Source organism: Syzygium oleosum, unplaced genomic scaffold (assembly GCF_021117445.2).
Source record: "Syzygium oleosum isolate NSW1041296 unplaced genomic scaffold, Sole_v2.1 Sole_v2.21, whole genome shotgun sequence".
In the NCBI taxonomy this organism is placed as follows: domain Eukaryota; kingdom Viridiplantae; phylum Streptophyta; class Magnoliopsida; order Myrtales; family Myrtaceae; genus Syzygium; species Syzygium oleosum.
Window position 1 is genome coordinate 3873376 of NW_026607505.1, and position 20587 is coordinate 3893962.

Sequence of the window (20587 nt, forward strand, 5' to 3'; positions counted from 1 at the left end):
GTAATTTTCCTTACTTCCGAAGGTAACAGCACTTTGATCATCGGACGCGAGACGAGAGAGGTAATTTATTAGATTGTCTCGGATTTCGTTACCAAAACAACGTTAAAAAATACCAAACGAAAATTGAAATATCTTCCTCACAGAAGAGACTTAACAGCCAAGGCAGCCACAACTGGGGCTTGCTGAGTCAGCTCGGCACACGTGTCGTCCCCTCGTCGCTCTAGGCCCCCGAAAGGGGAAATTACGTTGCCGCTCGTGTCGACCTCACGGACCAATCGGGCGTGTCCCTTTCGTGGAATCATACAAGTCAAACGGTCCCCCCAGCATCAGCATCTTCCGTCGGTGACGCAGATCGTTGCTACAGCTGGGTAATGTGAGATATACTCTCTCTCTCTCTCTCTCTCTACCAGGAAAGATTTCCGGGGCTCGGCGCCTCCACGTCGCGCGCTGCTCCCACCGAACGGCCTCGGAGCGCGCGTGTCCTGCACTTCTACGCGCGTGTTCTGCACTTCTGCGTTTCCCCGTATGTAGGACACCCGTGAATACGAGATCTAAATTCAAGAAATTAATTATTTGGGATTGATAAATTTTAATTGAGCTTAAGATGAGTTTTCAACTGCTTAATATTTTTTAATTATCAAATTTCATTATTTTGCTTAGTATTAATTCAAAACGTGTTTATAAAGAAGTTCACGAAATCGCCCAAAACAAAGCAAGAGATAAATTAATGTGATAAATTTCAGCTCATCGGGTTTGAGAAAGCATAGATAACTTGTTAGAAGACGGAACTGTTAGTAGATTTATTTATTTTTATATCCAAGAACTCCATCGTTTGGCTTATACTGATTGCAGCAAATAAACTCATGGAAATGTAATGTCGTTTTTTCCCTATATTAAGGTGAAATAGGTAAATTGTCTCGAGAGAAATTCAAATTCGCAATGTGCATGCAGCCGAAACAACACCCGATCATTGAGGCAACATCTCTTGGGTAGCTTTAGACTTTAGTATCTTAAACTTAGCTTATTGAGCTTTTCCGTATGTGCTCTCTTCATTAGAGTCATTCATTAACAATAGAGAAACTCGCGGTTTCATTTGACCCTTGATGTTTAATATTTACCCGTGTTTCAAGATATTATGATATGTGAAATTATTGCATTTAGCAGTTAATGAATCTTAACAAATCTAATTGACAATAATTATTGATATATTTGTTCAAACCATTGCATATGTAATAAATAGTTTTTCCAAAATACGGCAAATGAGCCGAAGTACAACAAAATGCCATATTTTGGAAACATATTAATGATGGCTTAATTAGCGTCTTTAGAAACTTATCGGAAAGGTACAATAACGAGTGTACTTGAAGCATTGTTTTGATGGCCGATTTTGTATTATCACTCCATAACAAGATACGCGTTACTAAAACGCAATCTTTTATATTGTAGCTACTTGTCTTTGCTTCTTAATAAAGACTACATTTATTTTATGAAAAATGAATGATTGGAAAATACTTTTCAAAAGATAATCACTTATATCGATTTGAAAATAATGAATGAACGGAAAATATCTTCATCGTTCACGAAAATATTCAGACGTAAATTGTTATCGACTTTTCATTAGCTAATTACTTTAAGCGATACAAAAGTTCATTTTTAGGAAATTTTTTAATTAATTAAATTTTAAAGAAATAAACGGAGCCTAAAATACTAAGGTAGATAGAAAAGTAATCTCAAATGAAGGGCAGTTTCAGATCACGACGTCGTTTCGCTGCAGCCATCATTTCCGGTTCAGCTTGGTTGTCGGGTTTCACTCCTCTTATTTAATAAGCGTGAGTGCACTAAACGCTCCATTAAAGGGACGTGGGGCTCTCTTTAATGCGCTCACAATCCAGCACGGCCAGTCCCACCCGGCCTTCGCTCCTCCTCCAATCCAATTCGTCTCCCGAAAAACCCAACCAATAGACAGCCGGTTCCAGATGAGTTACCCTGGGCGCTGCCGCAGATCAGCGTTCTCCATAAGTTCACGTAAAAAAGCTCCATCTTCACCCCCCACCTCCTTCGTCTTTCTCGGCACACCTCTCTCTCTCTCTCTGCAAGTTTCTCTGAGAAAATTCTCTTTTCGCAGGGCAATTTCTAGGGTTCTTCGCGCCAGCTCATCGTCTCCGAGAAGGCGAACGAGCTCGTTGAGCACGATCGAGCGCAGCTTCTCAGCTCGGCCATGTCCTCCATTGAAGCGGAACCGGAGCTCCGCTTCCCGAGCTCGTCGAATCCCAATCCCGAGCTCTAAATGTGTTCCGGCACCGGCGAATGGCTCGATTCCGCTCCCGCGTCCTCGATTCCGCCATTGTCCTGGCCGTAATCCTCAGCTGGTTCGCCGCCTCTTCGGTCGCTTCCGCGGAGACCGGCCCCTCCGCCGTAACCGACCTCGACGAGCTCCTCTCCCACCAGGACTACTCGCCGCCGGCGCCGCCTCCCCCGCCGCCGCATCCGCCCTCCGTCTCATGCACCGACGATCTCGGCGGCATCGGCTCCTTGGACTCCACGTGTCAGATAGTCGGGGATTTGAATCTCACGAAGGACGTGTACATTGCCGGGAAGGGGAATTTCGTCGTGCTCCCGTCGGTGAAGTTTCACTGCCCGCGAGCGGGTTGTGAGATTGCTGTGAACATCACCGGCAATTTTTCCTTGGGCGAGAATGCGTCTATCGTGACGGGTTCGTTCGAGTTGGTGGCGAATAACGCGAGCTTCGCGAATGGAACCGCTGTCAACACGACGGCTATGGCAGGGGCGCCACCGGCGCAGACGAGCGGGACACCGCAGGGGGTAGATGGGGCAGGCGGGGGCCATGGGGGCAGAGGGGCAGGGTGCTTGACAGAGAAGGATAAGAAGGAAGGGAAGACAGCGGCGGACGTGTGGGGTGGGGATACGTACTCATGGCAGGGGCTCGATCAGCCGTGTAGCTACGGTAGCAGAGGGGGGACTACGAGTAGGGAAGCGGACTTTGGAGGTGGTGGTGGTGGGAGGATCAAGATTACGGTGTTAGTGTACTTGGAGGTGAATGGGAGTATTTTGGCCGACGGAGGTGATGGTGGCAGCAATGGCGGCGGCGGTTCTGGGGGCAGCATTTACATCAAAGCTCAGAAAATGTAATTCAACTCTCTCTCTCTCTCTCTCTCTAATTGTGTGTGTAAATATAGGATGCGTTGTGGCAAGAAATTTGGAGTTTTCTTAGATGTTGCCGTGTTTACTTTTTCGTAAATAGGTTTTCTCCTGAAGTTATTTATGGATAAGGGAATTTTTTTACAAATGCACATTTTTGGCATTTTTTAGATGAAAAGAATGAAAAAAATTTGCTTCTCTATGGGTAGTTTTCCAAATTGGTGCTTCTTCCGTTTTTTTTTTTGGAAGAGGGGGGGGCTAGCAAATCAATGGGTTTTTTGGTCAATTAGGCTTGTCCTGTTTTGTAAAGGAAAGGAAATGGAAGCTTGCAAGATTATATCTTACACTCGTCTTAATTTTCGTTCTTGTCGCGTGAGCTATGTTTTTTTCTTTAGGCTTTTTGTGCTACGAGGAACATAGCGATTGCAACTGCTGGAATAAAACCTTTGGCAACTAAGCTTGGAGAAGCATTATGAACTTTATAACCTACAAAGGGAGGAAAAGTTGGGTAATTCTTGCTGTTGGTTACAAATATTACTATTTGAGTTAAATAAGGTTTAATAGAGTTCTTTCCTCAGAGTTATCTGTTGAAGATATTCATATTCTAGTTGATGGAGGAATAGAAGCTAGAGAATCTCCTTCAAATTTCTTCTTTAAGATTATTGGTTCAGACTTGGAGTGGGAGAGTCCACCTTTATATGGCTGGGCAATTTTGACTGGCTGAAGCGCCTCTTATGGAGTAGCAGGCACCTGTTTCTCCTGTTTGTTTGATCATTCTTTACCTTTTCTCTTGATTTTATTATGGAACTGAAGCAATTGAAGCTTGGACAGACACTTTGACTTGGGAGATACATTATAAATGTTGTTTAACCGTTATCTAATTTTTTCCCTGAGACTTGCTTATCATTCAGAAGACAGGTTCTCTTAAATTTTAATCTCTTTATTTCTGGGTTCTGTGTTGTGGAAGTTATTCTGTAATGGTTCACTGAATCTGATTGAGGGAGACCTTCTGCATTCGGTTGCGTCAGATTTGTGCAAAAAGTTTTGGCCCGACATTTAGATATATGAGTAAGTGCATGCTGGTATCTTAGCTGTAGCACTTGCATGTCTTGTGTCAAGAATGAAGATTGTTCGTGTACCATTTTAATAGATCTAATTCTACTGATGGAATAATTCTCCATTCCCATGCTATGATCCATGGAAGATAACTTTGGCCGAGTCAATGAGAATTTGAATCCTCAATCTGATTAAGAACTGAAAATGTACTGGCTGCACTTTCAAATATTATCGTGCTATTTATTTGCGCGAGACACATGCTTAATCTGTGTCAGGCCAGAATCCCTTTTGAGCTGGTGTTGCTGTTGCATTGTCTTCTATTCCTAAAAGCCTATCTTCCGTCTCTATATTCTTTTGTCCATCATAGCTGGTTGCCCTTTAACCTATACGTCTTTATTGCAAAGAGCAGGACTGGCAATGGCAAGATAAGTGCATGTGGTGGAAATGGCTATGCTGGAGGGGGTGGTGGTAGAGTTTCAGTCAATGTCTTTAGTAGGCATGATGAGCCTACAATATACGTACATGGTGAGATTTTCTGCGAAGGTCTATCATTTTTAGCCCATCTGACAGTAGATTTGGGACATTTTTGTATAACAAGAAAATCCATGATATTACAATAGGAAATTTTAAACCCTCACATGTCTTAGAACTTTAATAGGTGTGGTGTTGATAATGTTTTTGTTGCATATTCAGATGTTTTTGGGCAATGGTGGTTGTTTTCCTAATAGCTCTCTACTGCACATTGTCTTATTCTACTTTCAGGAGGAAGTAGTTTTAGCTGCCCACTAAATGCTGGTGCTGCTGGGACATTCTATGATGCTGTTCCACGGAGCCTTGTCATTGACAATCACAATATGACGACAGATACAGAGGCGCTTCTTATGGAGTTTCCCAATCAGCCTCTGTGGACCAATATTTATGTCCGAAATCATGCCAGGGCTTCTGTTCCCTTGCTTTGGAGTCGTGTTCAGGTTCCTCATCATCATCCCTCCCTCTCTCTCTCTCTCTCTCTCTCTCTCTCTCTCTTCCTTTGGCGAGGTGTGGAAATCCCTTTGTCTTTATCCTATTAAGCACTAGTTGTTGAATCTGCACGGTTAGCAGGGTACACCGTATGATATGCAGACATGCTACTTCCATTGTCTGACACATTAAAACATTTATGTGTAATTTTTTTGGACATGTATTGTTCCAAAAGGAATTGCAAGTGTTCCTAACGGTAATAAGTTTATATGTATAAAATCACAGCTTCGCTTTTTAGTTAACTGATACATAGCTTTACAATGCAGTTCCCCACATCCTTAACCTTCAACGAGACTTCAAAACCTTAGCCTCTAGCTGCTTTAGAAGAGTGACATCAATAGGAGTGTGGAAATCATGTTTGGATTTTTTTCTCTCTAAGGTGCCGATTGTTCAAGGGACACTTCTAAATGCTATTTATCATGTCACAGATAAATTACAGTTAGATACAATAAGATTATCTTATGTAAGACAAAGTATATTTAACTATGCACAGGAAAGAGAGATCATGTTTTATCTGAGACTTGTCACAGTACTCTTTATTTCATCAAGCAGTACAGGACTCATGTGGAAATGAAAGCTCACAGAAAGAGCTTGAATTGGAGGAAAGAAGAGAAAAGTATGGGTCTATAGGAACCTCAACATAGATCAAATTTTCAAATAAATGGCTTCTAGACTAAACAGCTTTTTTTTTAATTATATTTTTTTGTGGTGTTCGGGTTGGGAGAGGGTGCCCCTGTAGTACTCACCTTTGGCATAGCAGGAGATACCGTACGCTTATAAAATTTAGAAGGGAGTTGCGATGATCAATCTATGCCTTGTGGCCCGTAGTGTAGGTCTCTACATAACTACACAGATATGTAATTGACATGAAAATAAGAAAACCTGGTATTTGACTGGGTATATGATGTGTCACATTTCATGCCTATTGTCAATTGTGATGATAGTTCTTCCTGGAAATTCTCAGGAGCATGGTTATTCTGTATACTATTATTCAACTTTATTTTGTCATCTACCTTTAGGCATTTCAAACTTTTATGGACTTTTCCAAGCTCCTTTTATATCTCTGGAGCAACAATTGTCTGTTTCAGTTTTCTCCCTTCTTATGGATTAGTTGCTCTATAGCTAGTCATTGGCCTACTTTCTTCAGTAGATTAACTTCTTTGAAGTCAATTGCCATAATCTTGATAGCATCTGTAATCAATTCATTGATAGTTTTTCCGTACACTGTACTTTACTTTTCCTGCGCTGGAGATAAATTGGGGTTACTTTACTTTTCTTCGGTAGATTAATTTTATGCGGTTACTCTGTTCCTGCATTATACAGGTCCAAGGCCAGATAAGTCTGCTTAACCAAGGAATCCTCAGTTTTGGTTTAGAACATTATGCTTCATCCGAATTTGAAGTATTGGCTGAAGAATTGTTGATGAGTGACTCTGTGATTAGGGTGAGTGGTAATTGTGCATGCCTGGCTTCTTTATTCAATTAACTTTCAAGAAACTTCCATGTTTTATCCCATCATGTATTGTGACCACTAACTATAGGACTACATGATGGGCACTTCTGTTTATATTCCGTGTTTTCTTGCTTGTTTGTTTTCGGTTGTCTAGTCTACAATCTTTGGTAATTTCGTTTCGTTGACTTTAGGTGTATGGGGCCCTACGGATGTCTGTGAAAATGTTCTTGATGTGGAATTCCAAAATGCTCATATATGGTGATGGAGATGCAACCGTTGCAACATCCTTGCTTGAGGCCAGTAATTTGGTTGTTCTCAGGGTATCTTCTTCAATCCACTCTGCTTCTTATCCTTTGCTTCACATGATGCTTTCTGGTATGAAAGTTTTCTCTTCTTCCTTAGCAGGAATCTTCTGTCATACATTCAAATGCTAACCTGGGAATTCATGGGCAAGGGTTGTTGAATCTATCAGGGCCAGGAGACTGGATTGAGGCACAGCGGCTAGTTTTGTCTCTCTTTTACAGTATTCATGTAAGCTGTTTTCTATTAGAAATGCTGCTAGCAATAACTTTCACTTGCTCTGAAATGTTGCTAGAAGTAAGAAATAAGATCATGGTAGTGAGTTTGGATAAAGCTTCCTTCGAGCCTCCACTAGAACTATTTTGCTGTCATGAGATGTAATGCATATAAATGACTTTTGTTGAGCATGAAGCTTACTCTCAAGATTAGTAGTTTGCTAGAGGTTTGTTGTTCCATGCGAATAGTGCTACCTCGGTAATCAAAGTGTGTTAGAAAGTCCAACCCAAAGCTTAAGTTGATTGGTGGAGGAGACCACATGAATATAAAGAGCATTTAGGACCCGTTGTTAATCGATGTGGGATAATACTTCAACAAAGTGATGGATATTTACGTTCCAGTGGTGAATCAGGAGTTTGTTAAATTGCATGTGGATTCATGCTTTTCTCTTCAGTTGTTCTCTCTGTATATCAATAACGACTTCTCCTATTTATGTGAAGGTCGGTCCAGGATCTCTTTTACGTGGACCCTCAAAGAATGCCACAGCAGATGCCATGTAATTTGGATTAGTTATACCTTGTTGACAGCACTTTTTCTCTCAAATTTCTCTCTTTAAAAAACGTTAAGCTTACTCTGTTATGTCCCTGCAGAACTCCAAGACTTTACTGCGAATCACATAACTGTCCAGCGGAACTGCTTGAGCCACCTGAAGATTGCAATGTGAACTCTTCCCTCTCTTTCACACTCCAGGTGTTTGTTTGTTGGGATTTATGATTTTACTTAGTGTAGCTTCATCATCTTTTCATGTTATGGAACTAACTTATCTTAGCACTTCTAGATCTGTCGAGTTGAGGACATAATTGTTGAAGGCCTTATAGAAGGATCCATCATTCATTTCCATAGAGCAAGAACTATTGCCGTCCATTCCTCTGGAACAGTTAGTGCTTCTGGTTTAGGTAAGCACTTGGTACTATAATGCTTTGTTTGGGAAGGAGGGGCGGGAAGGAAAGTAAGGGTGGTTGTGGAAGATGGGATAAATTTAAAATTTGTGTGAGGAAGGTTAGGAGGGAAATCTGAAATTTTCACTTCATTTCATGCCCCTTGTCTTCCACACAAAAGCTTAAGTTTGCGATGATAGGGGTTCTAAAATTATGCTCCCTATGTCTTTTCACAGCTTGATTACGTGGATGTGTAGTTGCAGAAACATAACTAATACACTTAAACTGCTCATTTACTTTGCATTGTAGCCAAACAATAGCATAGTGTAAGATGCTTGATATACCCAATCTACCCAGAATGAAACTAGGAACAACTCAGGTCGCTCGGGCATTTTCATGGTTATTCTGGTTAGCCTGATTTGGCTTTTAATGCAAAATATAAGGAGTTGTGAGAAATGATGGAAGAACTTTTCATAACTGATATACTTAGTAGATATAAAGGAAGAAAGCTGAATTATCAAAAGTTAATGAAGCAACTTCATAACTTGTCATTGATCAAATAAAACTTATGCTATTTAGGCTGCTGAATAGTGGATATGTTAATTCTGGGGGCAATTTAGAAGTTTTTACATCTGTTGTTTGGTCCTTCGGTACCTTTGGGATTAAAGTATCATGAGGTTACACTCATAACTCATAAGTTTAGTAGTTATTCTTCATTCTGTCCTGTAGAATAAGCTATAAGCTTTGAAAAAACGACATCTTTTGTTTGCTTTTACCTCTTTAAAGTTAAATTATTGACAGGTCCATTTTTTTTATTTGAACGGTCCACTCTAGAATGCTCCACCTGCCCATAGTGGTTGCTAGGTAACCACTATGGTAATCATGCACCTGAATTGCTTATTATTCACCATCTATGTGGCATAGGAAAAGCTTAACAGAGTAAATGTTGAAGCATATGAAATATTGAAGATGCAAACCTTGATCCTTTCTTATTGGGGTGCTTGTACAGACAAATTGTAAGTCTATCCTCCCATATATATGTGGGATGTTTGAACTATCTGGAAAAATTTTGGCTTTTGTACAGGCTGCACAGGTGGAGTAGGTAAAGGAAGCCTCCTGAGTAAGGGGATTGGCAGTGGCGGGGGACATGGTGGTAAGGGAGGGGCAGGATGCTATAATGGTGAATGTGTCCAGGGTGGAAAATCATATGGAAATGCAGAAAAGCCATGTGAACTTGGCAGTGGAAGTGGAAATGATAGTTTTAGAGGTTCAACGTCTGGTGGGGGAATTATAGGTAAGTTAATACGTGGAAATTGGCAGGAACATACTTTTATAATTCAAACATTGAGTATGTACTGGATAAATGATTTAGTATGCTTTGGCATTTTGTTTGATAACATAACCTGTATTGCACTTATATATTAAATATTTTTTTGTCTACCATCAACTGGGCAAGGATTAAGGAGACTCCAAGGCCCTGGTAGCATATGGTTAATTATCACTCAATTCTTTTTTGTTTCTTTCCTTCTAATATGGAACTCATTAGCTTTAAGTTGGACCCATGAATATTGACAAGTTTGCTCCATTTGAATTTGCTTTAAGTGGTTATAATGTGTTTATGATGCAAATTCTTTGCCTTGATGTAATTTTTTCTTTTGAATCAGTAATGGGTTCTGCAGAGCACCCTTTATCAACCTTGTCCATTGAGGGCTCAGTGAAAGCTGATGGAGAAAGTTTTGATTGTACTATTCAGAGGGAAAAATATAATATAATGGATATTCCAGATGGAGGTCCTGGTGGCGGTTCTGGTGGTACCGTACTAATGTTTTTGCGAGGTCTGGCTCTTGGAGAATCTGCTCTTCTTTCTAGTATCGGGGGTAGAGGAAGTCCTAACGGAGGTGGTGGTGGAGGTGGGGGAAGGATTCACTTTCATTGGTCAGATATTCCCACTGGAGATGTGTACCAGCCCATTGCCAGCGTTGAAGGAATCATAGATACTGGGTCTGTATATGCCCCTTTCTTTAGCTTTCTTGTTCTCCTCACTCTCTCCTTTTCCCCCTCGGTAAGAAGGAGAAAAATTAATCATTAATGTGGCGTTCTTTACTTTCATGATGCATTCCATGTGTTTCATCGCATGTGCTAAATGTATATTAATCCAACATGTGTCTAGAACATAAAATGCAAGTGTAGGATTTGAGTGCAACTTAGCTTGGCTTCTAGATTTGACAAATCCCTTTTTCGATTCTTTGTTTAGCTGGGACTATCAGGAGATAGGAGAGAATTTTATTTATAGGAAATGACTGAAGTAAAGTTCTTGGCGACACAGTATAAGGAAATCAAATCTGACACTAAGAAACCCTCAGCTTCGGCAAAAAACCAAATCATTGATGACTGGAAGAAAACTAGATGGATTATGTCCTTTTCTTCCAACACAAACAATAAATGCTACAATTCCTTTCTCACAGTTCCATATTCCGCCTTAGGAAAAGTGACTGGAATCTCTCTCTCTCTTTCTCTCTCTCTCTCTCTACGAGCACCTGCGCACAAGGTGTTTGCAGTTCTCATAATTATGAAGTTGAAATGCTAGAAATCTCATTGTTTTCTTCCTTGCAATGCCTTTAGGGGTGGGCAAGGTGGAGAGCATGGCCATGTTGGTGAAAATGGTACTTTGACTGGGAAAGCTTGTCCAAAAGGGCTTTACGGGATATTTTGTCTGGTAAGCATTGAGAATTTGAGATGCTGTTGCCTTAGAATTGGGTTATTTAGTTGTGTTAATCTTGTTCCAGTAGTATATTGTAGAGGAAAATGGTACTTGAAGCAATGTTTCCAGTGCAAAATAGTAACGAGAGAAATGACTGAGTTATTGGGACTTGTTCCTGTATGGTTGATTTTTGGGTAATTATCATGATGTGCTTTGCATTCATGTAAATATAGTCATGTGAATAGTTCATTGGAGGGTGTGCACCATCTGTAAAAGATTGAAGTAATTGGAACTTCTCCTGATTTGATGTTGATGTATCTGTCAAATTGGAGCCATGAGGAACATCAAACAGACCTCTCCGTATCATATACTCCAAATCTCTCATTTTCTCGGTTATTCTTCTTCAGGAATGTCCAGCTGGAACATATAAAAATGTAACTGGATCAGATAGATCCCTTTGTCACCATTGTCCTGCTATCGAGCTTCCTCGTCGTGCAGAGTATATTGCAGTTCGAGGTAATGATAAAAGGGCATTAGATTGGCTTGATTTTCTTGCACCTACAACTGCACATTTATGATCTTTCATCTCTATTTGTTCATGCGCATATTCCGTGTTTTGATGTGGACTGCATTCATGTTCTTTCGAGTCTGTTTGCCTAGTTCCTACTGAATGATCCTTCCTTAATTATATGTTCATCTTTACAGGTGGTATTTCTGAAACTCCTTGCCCATACAAGTGCGTTTCAGAGAGATATCACATGCCACATTGTTATACAGCTCTTGAAGAGTTAATTTATACATTTGGTGGGCCTTGGTTGTTCGGTCTTCTTCTTGTGGGTCTCTTAATCCTATTAGCACTGGTTCTCAGCGTAGCAAGAATGAAATTTGTTGGGGTTGATGAATTACCAGGCCCCTCCCCCACGCAGCGTGGCTCTCAAATAGATCATTCCTTTCCTTTCTTGGAGTCTTTGAACGAGGTGCATTGATTTTTTTGGTCATAAAAGTGTATTGTATTTCTTTAATTGTTTATGGCTTCCTGTACTCTTTAAAGTTGTTAAGTCTTTAGATATTTTTCATTTGTTAAGGTTTTGGAGACTAACAGAGCAGAGGAGTCTCAAAGTCACGTGCACAGGATGTATTTCATGGGTCCTAATACATTCAGTGAACCGTGGTATCTTCCACATACTCCTCCAGAGCAAATAAAGGAAATTGTGTAAGCTGCCGTATTCCTTTTCTTTTTACTTAGTTTGTCTTTTGCACTATTAGTGTTTTTTCGGGTTCTTAGCTAATTTGCTTTGAAGTTCTTTTTAGAGGTTTTATCAACCATTTAGCATACTTAGTTTTTAGGGGCTAATAGCAAAATAATCTAAGATCATGCTAATAGATTAAGGTGTTTCAGTATTTAAGTACTTGATTTCAGGTGCGAGCTTAGCTAGTCCATGGGAGCCATGTTGAGTGTATGAGTCGTCTAAAATTGTTATCCTCATCTGGCAGCTATGAAGGTGCATTCAATACATTTGTGGATGAGATTAATGCTTTAGCTGCTTACCAATGGTGGGAGGGAGCAATGCATAGCATTCTCTCTGTCCTTGGCTATCCCCTTGCATGGTCATGGCAGCAATGGCGTCGAAGAATGAAGTTGCAGCGTCTACGTGAATTTGTTAGATCAGAATATGATCATGCCTGCTTACGTTCTTGCCGTTCAAGGGCTCTTTATGAAGGCATTAAGGTATATGTTTCTTGAAGTGCTGGTTGAATCTCCTGTAAATTATATGGTCATCTTCGGGTAGGTGAACACTTAAGTTTCCTATGGCCATCACAGTTGCAAAAAATAGTGTAGATGGTAAAGATTGGGAGGAAATCAAAAGGGTTCACTTTCCCTTTTATCTTTTTCTTTAAAAATTATAATGGTAGCTAGACAACGAGTGGAGGAAAAGCAAGTAAGAAGAGAATCCAAGAGAAATTAGGAGAGGAATAATCAAGGAATGCACAAGATGAATGAGCGAGAGAATTGAGTCTGTTAAAGATGAAAGAACCTAAAGGTTAAATACGGGTGGCAAACAAATGTTATTATCTCTTAATGGAAAAAATGTGACACTTAATATCCTTTTGAATGTGAAATCATGTAAAAAGCAACTTATATTGAACTCGTGAGGGTGTTAAAAAATCTTTTGAAGGATCTAAGTCTCGCTTGTGTGCTATTTTTGGAGATTTTAATTGTTTATGGGAATATGGATTTGGTATTTCTTTGTAATTGTGGTTTTCCTTCCGTCCCCTATTTCTCTTCTTTTTATTTGTTTTAATTATGACTGGTTCTGGTACAGTTGAGATGCTTAACAGTTCTTTGGTTGAAATTTTTGTTGTTTTTCCTGTAAGTAAAGAGAAATTTACTGAAAGGCGCTAAAGTGGTGCCAACCCTCTTATCAAAAGAGCTCAAAGCAAAAAACGAGCTCATTGACAAGACAAAGTATCGACGGTATCAATCAAAACATTTACATCCAAGAGTAATTCCCACTCTCCGGAAAGTGTCAAGCTTCAAACCAACTTTCACTAAGTGCTTTGACAAATTTAACTTTCTTATAAAAACATTAACTCAGAAAACTTCATGACAAATATTTGAGGGGTATCCTGATTGCTTACCGAATTCTTCTGACACTGTAGTCGTCCGATTTTCAATCTTGATAAACATTGTTTCTATGGTATAATATGCATAGAAATTGATTTTACTTGTGGGCCCTGTGCTCTCATTAATCACATTCAAGGCATAATTTTGGGTTCAAGGTTAACCAATGTCCAAAAGAACATGTTACTGACAAGTGTCTCAAACTTGTGATTTCTTGGCTAGACTGTGATGAATTATACTCCCATCTTCTTGTTCAATTACTCAGAGACTCATGTTATAGCAGTTCCATATTGGTAATGGTGATTTGTTGTTCATGCTATTAAACTAATATCGTAGATGGCAAAGTCTCTTTCGACATGGGGCTTTCCTTGTTTTTATCCAAAGGATCTTAGCTGTTGAAAGGAAAAAGGGGAAGAATACATTGAGCCGATTTATGTGTTAATAGGTGGCTGCAACATCTGATCTTATGCTGGCTTATCTGGATTTCTTCCTTGGCGGAGATGAAAAAAGAAGTGATCTTCCTCCTCGCCTATTTCAAAGATTTCCAATGTCCATAATTTTTGGAGGTGACGGCAGTTATGTGGCTCCTTTTTCTCTTCAAAGCGACAGTATTCTCACCTGTCTCCTGAGCCAGGTTATCATCTGATACACAACTTGTTACAAGATGGTGTTGACAAAAGTTCTAATGGCCAGTTGGTTGCTGTGTGATTTATGTATTTTCTGTTGACTTGGACACTTTTGACTTTGCAGTCTGTTCCACCTACGACTTGGTATCGACTTGTGGCCGGTTTGAATGCACAATTGCGCCTAGTCCGTCGTGGACGATTGAGGGTGACATTTCGATCTGTCCTGCGATGGCTTGAAACTCATGCTAATCCTGCTCTGAGGATCCATGGCGTGCGTGTTAATCTTGCCTGGTTCCAGGCAACAGCTTGTGGTTATTGCCAGTATGGGCTTTTGGTGAATGCTATTGAAGATGAAAATCAGTCTGTGTCTTCCCCAAGCAGACATGAGCCTACACGAACAGAGCAGCGATCAAGGTATCAATTTCTGATGCTTTTTTCCAGTAAAATGTCTATTACTTATCATCTATCTAGTTATGACGTTATGGAAAAGGTCTTGCTTGTGATTAATCTTTACTGGCCTTAGTTACCTACCTACATAAGATGGTGGCATCAAAGATGTTAAGTTCGTAATTTAGGAAAGTAGGTTTTGTCGACATTTGTTTCGTCTCTGTTGTATTTGTGACTGTTCTAATTATCAGAGATGGAAAAGCAGGGGGGGGGGGGGGGGGGTGATTTCTTATGGAGGGCATAAGGAAACAGAAGCACAATACACCTGCGAGTCTGCGACATGTTCACATAACAAAGAACATTGTGATGGGTGCTTTTCACCTATGGTCATGAACAAATGACAAACTCTTACCAATCATTTAATTTGCTAGTTTCCTTGTGAAGACACAGCAAAACCACAAACATATAACAAAACCTTTCAAGTCATTTAATGCTTACTAGTTATGTTCAGAGGTGAGTAGGGTGCAGAGCCCTCTGATTCTGTTTGTGTATAGTACAGTATATTCTTCTTGATTGTGGTCTATTTACACTTCTGCCTTTTGCTTTCACTTACATTTATAGTGCAAGGAGAATTCATAAAGAAATGCCATCGGCTGACTTGGCGGAGGGCCTTCTTAGTCGGCTTCGAAGCAGTGAAACCCATATGAGGCGAAAGAGGACTTTAGGTGGAATCTTAGACTTGAACAATTTGCAGATGCTGGAAGAGAAAAGAAATCTATTCTATTTTCTCTCTTTCATGATTCATAACACAAAACCTGTTGGCCACCAGGTATGTTCTTTACTCTGTTTACACAGGCACACTTTTTTGCGCACGCAGATTCTTTCATCTTAGTTAACATCACCAACTCATCCACCGATGTAAAGAAAAATTTTCACTCTACCACTTCGCCATAAAGAGGCTCTGCTACTGCTGCTGGGCTCCTGAGCAAGCTTTATCCTCTCCCTCATATCATTTTTGATAAGGTTTTGGGAATTCTTGCAGGATCTTGTTGGTTTAGTCATCTCAATGTTACTTTTAGGGGACTTCAGTTTGGTATTGCTGACTCTGCTTCAGTTGTACTCAATTTCGTTGGCCGATGCCTTCCTGGTTTTGTTCATCTTACCGCTTGGGATTCTTCTTCCTTTCCCTGCGGGAATCAATGCTTTATTCAGTCATGGACCCAGGCGTTCTGCAGGCTTAGCTCGTGTGTATGCGCTGTGGAACGTTACATCTTTAGTTAATGTTGTAAGTCGCTACTTCTACTTCAATGAATAAATGCACACACAAAAAACCGAAGGAGCATATACCTATGAGCGCTAGAGAAATAATGAGTATTGATAATCATTTCTTGAAGTTCTTTTCTTGACAAATATGGCATGAACCAGGGGATTGCATTTCTCTGTGGATATGTTCACTACAACGCTCAATCAGCTGGCAAAAAGCTTCCATACTTTCAGCCGTGGAATATTAGCTTGTGAGGATTGCCTTCTCTTGTAACACTGTAGTCTAAACCATTATTCACAGTTCGCGCACACACACACAAGCTCATGCTTTCCACTTATTGCTGGCTTTGGTAGCAGGGATGACAGTGAATGGTGGATTTTCCCAGCTGGACTGGTACTTTGTAAAATCTTGCAGTCACAACTAATCAATTGGCACGTGGCGAATCTGGAAATTCAAGATCGGTCGCTGTATAGTAGTAATTTTGAGCTGTTTTGGCAATCGTGATAGCATCTGTTAACAGTCAATTGCTCGCTAACACGATTTTTTTGTTCTCTTGAATCTAGCCCTCCTTTTGTACCCTTTTTCAGAGATCACATAGGGTGAGAAATTGACACACAGCAGGAAAGAGAGAAGAGAATAAATGTATAGATGGGAGAGAGGCATTTGTTCATGGAAATTACCCCCTTGTACTGCTTGCAGTTATTTTTTTCACTCTGTAGCTTGTATATATCAAGGAGGGTAATACATAGCTTTGTATTCATTTTCGTATACTAATTGATCTTCCCTACTTTTCTTTTTCAATAGCTATCCATCCTTAGATCGTGTGCAGATTTTCGTTCTCTTAAATTCTATGCTTAAACTTGATTTTTGTTATTCACAGGTCTATTGATGCATAAGGCTGTCATTGGAAATGATTGACTTGTTTCATCGAAGATAAGTGATAATCGTGTAAAGTGAGATTTAAGTGATACAACAAAGTAGTGCGTATATTAATTTAGTAAATCAATCTGCGTACGTCTAATGCAATTTGAAAAGGGTAAGTCCTATTTCGGAGATATGATGGCCATTAGTCTTATTTATCTAAAGTTGAGGGAAAATTAAAAGAAGATAGCTAAAATGTATTGAATTTTCTGACGAGCTCTTGACCAACCTGAAGAAGTAGCTCGACCGAACGAACGAGAGGTAGAAGGACAACGTCTGTCTTAAACAACGAGGGCGTGTATATAAGCAAGATCGAAACAATAAGACAGATTCCTTTGACCCGGAGGCGACATCGAAGCTCAAGGTGCTGAAAAAAAGCTATAGAGGATCTTTCGCGCTCTGTTTGTGGAACACAGAAGCAATCTTTGAGGAATGTTCTACTAAAAGCAGTAGAAAAGAAGGCTATGTTTGTGCTTCATGGAAGACATTTACCACCTTCAGAATCTGCTGTTTTTTACACACAATCAATATAACAATCAGTAAACAGACCAAGATCCATATTTGTTATTGTGACCAATGTTCATGCCCATTTGGTTCGCATTTGGATTTTGCAGACAGTAGCTTTTGATACTAAGCTGCGGGGCTTTACATATGTCTTGGAACTTGGAGAAGGCGAAGACAACCCAGATAACACAAAGAAGCCTCGACATTGTATCAGATAATAGACTATGGGGCAAGAAAATGAGTACCGAAGTAGTTAAGGATGTGCCAAAGTAGTTCCTTCTTGATTCTTTGAAATGCAAAGTGAAATATCATACCACCTTGTAAGCACCAAGGTAAAGCCATAGTTGCTACACATCATTATTCATTACAGCAATGCCAGACCAAACATATCATCTAATCGGTGATCGACTTGGAAAAGTCGGATAAGCACTCCCCAACACTACGATTAACACTGCCAGCTTCATGTTCTACTTCAATAAGTTCTAACAAATAATGTTAAATAATTATGAGTATCCAAACAAGAATCGACCCTATGGAGGACTCACATCTTGCCTCATGTTGAAAAATCTTAGCTTACTCCAGTGGCACTAATATGTCTGAAAGGTGGAGTGGAATACTGCCGTCAACTGTGAGATGCTAAAGCATGGATGATTGGTCGAGTTCAATCATAGACAGGAGCAAGTTCTTGGACGCCAATGCCACCCCCTACATACAGCGAAACGCAATCCAACTCAAATTCATAAGCTAAAGCAAAGTGATCAGCAAAAGATTGCTATTTCATCATAGTGTACAATGCTGTCATTTGTAACAAGATATGAAAATCTCAAATTTCACAGGTTTTCCATCAAGTTGTGCCAATAAAGCATCTTCATATCAAAAACTTACCTGGAGACGGATGAATCTACTCCGACTCCTTGTTCAAAACTTTGGGGACTTTAATAAATGGCTCATTGTAGCTTGGAACAGAAGATATCAAGGCCTCCCTATTACAGAACAAAGTCAAGCTTCAACTTAGAGGTAAAAACAATACATAATCAACCACTAGCACAGTAACCTGAAAAAAAAGAGTCGAAAGGGAAAACTATGACCTGTTGTCAAACGTTTCGGGAACATCCACACGCAATTGGTTGCTGTCAGTATCTACAAGGTCAATCAACCAGTAAACGTTATAGATGAACAATGCAAATTCTCTCAACTTTGCTGCAACAGATGCAAGATACATGCAGCCTACGCTTTGAAGACAAATTAACAATCTCATAGTGCTTCAAGAACCTGCTCTTAATGCGGGTTCGATGCTTTGGAGCTCCACATCTTGAAGCTGTCCAAACCTGACATTAGCACACCATCCGAAAAACAGCATAAAAAGATCGCGAAAATTGAACTGCATGGACCAGATAATGTCTATATCGTTTGCAAGAAAGAGTTGCTCATCACAATTAACAACATCCCCAACATTAATGTTTCCAATTCACAGGAATCTATAACTTGCATAACTAAGCTAACTCCTGAAAAGCCCGTAACAGAGGAGTGGATAAAACTAGTCTGCGATTCGGAGTGTTAAAGGGTGAACTAAACCAAATTGAAATTTTTAACAGGTTGTAAACCTCGTTCGGAAAGGCAGCATCAAGAAGCCAAAACTGATCATCACAAAAAGCCCCCCTCAAGTGATGCTGCTAATTATTAATTTCCATACCATAATCGAGACAATTCACAACGAATGACGAGAATTTCTAGACGGAGATAGAGAGAGGCGTACCAATCTACCACTTGTCGAATCTTCGGAGTGAACTCTTCAATCTAGAGACGAAAAAAGCGGGAGCATTGGAACGGAAACCGAAGCATAAAGATCGAAAACAGACGCAAGAACACAAAAGGAGCGCGTTCAGTGTACACCGTAACGCATACCTCCTGGGGGGTGAGAGAAATGCGGGCAGTTTCAGCCAAGCGAGGCAAGTCCGGAGGCTCGAGAGAGGAGGAGAAGGAGGAGGGAGATTTCGAGGTTGAGCAGCTACGGATGATTGCTCTGTCGGGTCTGGCATGAAGAACAAGAGGGATGGAGTTCGAGAAGGTGACGATGTTGCGGGTGAAGAGGAGACGGCGATGGTTCGTGGGTACTGCTCCTTTCAGCAGAAGCAGAGCTCGACCCGCCATTGCCATGGTTTTTTCCTCCTTGCTTTCCCTCTCTCTCTCGCTAATGGAGGCGACGTTATCAGGATATGTGAAGAAGAAGAAGGCGGCGGCAGGATTCTACTCCTTGGTTGGATAAACAGTGATGACTGTCAATATCGGTGATAGAATTTTGACAGACAACTTATGCAGTTCTTGATAAATTTCCAGTATTTCAACCATAGTTGCTGGACTACTTCAAATTTCACTAATTTAATGATATTTGTTTATGTAGCTTATGAATGTGTTAAAATTGTAACTTTAATAGAGAATTATAAAATCTTATTTGAGTTCACTTACCATTTGATAAATTGTCGAAATAGTTTAAAATTCACTTTTACAAAAGAATTGGTAAGTGACTAATCTATTGTCCGCTAAATAAGTTGCCAGTCAAAATTTTATTGCCCACAAGTTTTGACGGTACCAATGATTTTCATATTTTACTGACACGGAACAATGTTTCAATTTTTCCCTACGAAGCGATAGAATTGTCCTAAGTGAAGAGTTTATACATGCCTATGCCTATTGATCTATGAGCGGATATATTTTTTACTAAATAACATCTGCGAATGTTCTTTAAAAAAAATAACACTGAATCCACACAAAAAAAAGTAGAATAATGAATAATTCGAATTACATTTTGGAATAGAAAAAAACTTGCTCGAGTGTATCTAAATTATTTCCCCAGCTATTGGTCATAGCCCTAAGTAAGAAGGTATTTTGTGGATGATGATGTATTGGGGGCATCACATCGGAATGAAACTAGGAGAAGCAACGCAAGCGCACGAATTGTAGATCAAAGTACAAAGGGCAATGCGATTGATTGGGTACACCGCGTCATTAATGTAACTAATAAATTGACAATCATGAATCAGTTGGCAAGTTAAACTTCAGTTTGGCAAAAATGTCTGAGTTTTGCTGCTTGATTTCCTCGGCAATGTTATCTTAAGTTGGCAAGTTGTATCATTCAAACCAAAAATACAATGCTACCACTGACCCTTGATGTAGAGATTTGTGGAGGTGATGAGTGCATCTCAACATTTAACACTTAGTGATGAACCTGAGGGATGACTTCTAGCTCTTTCTGGTTTCCAGAAGCAGAGATTTATAGTAACTAGAGTTAGACTGCTGCTCTTAACTTCTATAAAGTCATAATTCAAAATAATCACTTAGACATAGAGGTTGATGGATATCATATACAGTACAACAATCAGGCAATTTCAAAACTCAGAAAAAAGATCCTTTCCTCAGCCT

At 40.0% G+C, this 20587-nt stretch overlaps 2 protein-coding genes across 3 annotated transcripts; one reads left to right on the forward strand and one right to left on the reverse strand.

The window, feature by feature from the left end:
• Nucleotides 1-2054: 2054 nt before the first annotated feature.
• LOC115671333 (uncharacterized) lies at nt 2055-16543 on the forward strand. 2 transcript variants are annotated; one of them, XM_056320828.1, is made up of 22 exons: nt 2055-3146; nt 4625-4740; nt 4978-5186; nt 6559-6678; nt 6879-7007; nt 7093-7218; nt 7704-7759; nt 7854-7953; nt 8042-8159; nt 9226-9435; nt 9806-10142; nt 10764-10857; nt 11250-11358; nt 11548-11819; nt 11928-12055; nt 12337-12571; nt 13911-14099; nt 14216-14505; nt 15100-15307; nt 15521-15763; nt 15904-15992; nt 16096-16543. In XM_056320828.1, exons 1-22 carry the CDS (start codon nt 2308-2310, stop codon nt 16244-16246), a joined length of 4368 nt encoding a protein of 1455 aa, XP_056176803.1. In that variant the 5' UTR covers nt 2055-2307; the 3' UTR covers nt 16247-16543. The 2 variants fall into 2 exon arrangements, with proteins under 2 accessions (XP_056176803.1, XP_030448736.2); XM_030592876.2 differs by having other exon boundaries at nt 2056-3146; nt 16099-16543.
• A 908-nt stretch (nt 16544-17451) lies between these two features.
• LOC115671335 (glutamyl-tRNA(Gln) amidotransferase subunit C, chloroplastic/mitochondrial) lies at nt 17452-19437 on the reverse strand. Its single transcript, XM_056320829.1, has 6 exons — nt 19073-19437; nt 18924-18964; nt 18440-18495; nt 18256-18307; nt 18053-18150; nt 17452-17872 (listed from the first exon to the last, which is right to left on the reverse strand). Exons 1-5 carry the CDS (start codon nt 19322-19324, stop codon nt 18069-18071), a joined length of 483 nt encoding a protein of 160 aa, XP_056176804.1. The 5' UTR covers nt 19325-19437; the 3' UTR covers nt 17452-17872; nt 18053-18068.
• Between the last annotated feature and the right edge of the window lie 1150 nt (nt 19438-20587).

Coding starts and splice junctions, on each gene's coding strand:
- LOC115671333 (XM_056320828.1), top strand. CDS start 2,308: ATGGCTCGATTCCGCTCCCGCGTCCTCGATTCCGCCATTGTCCTGGCC. Junction 10,858..11,249: donor TTTACGGGATATTTTGTCTG/GTAAGCATTGAG, acceptor ATTCTTCTTCAG/GAATGTCCAGCTGGAACATA. Junction 12,572..13,910: donor CTCTTTATGAAGGCATTAAG/GTATATGTTTCT, acceptor ATGTGTTAATAG/GTGGCTGCAACATCTGATCT.
- LOC115671335 (XM_056320829.1), bottom strand. CDS start 19,324: ATGGCAATGGCGGGTCGAGCTCTGCTTCTGCTGAAAGGAGCAGTACCC. Junction 18,965..19,072: donor TTTCTCTCACCCCCCAGGAG/GTATGCGTTACG, acceptor TTTCGTCTCTAG/ATTGAAGAGTTCACTCCGAA. Junction 18,496..18,923: donor ATTCGACAAGTGGTAGATTG/GTACGCCTCTCT, acceptor TGCTAATGTCAG/GTTTGGACAGCTTCAAGATG.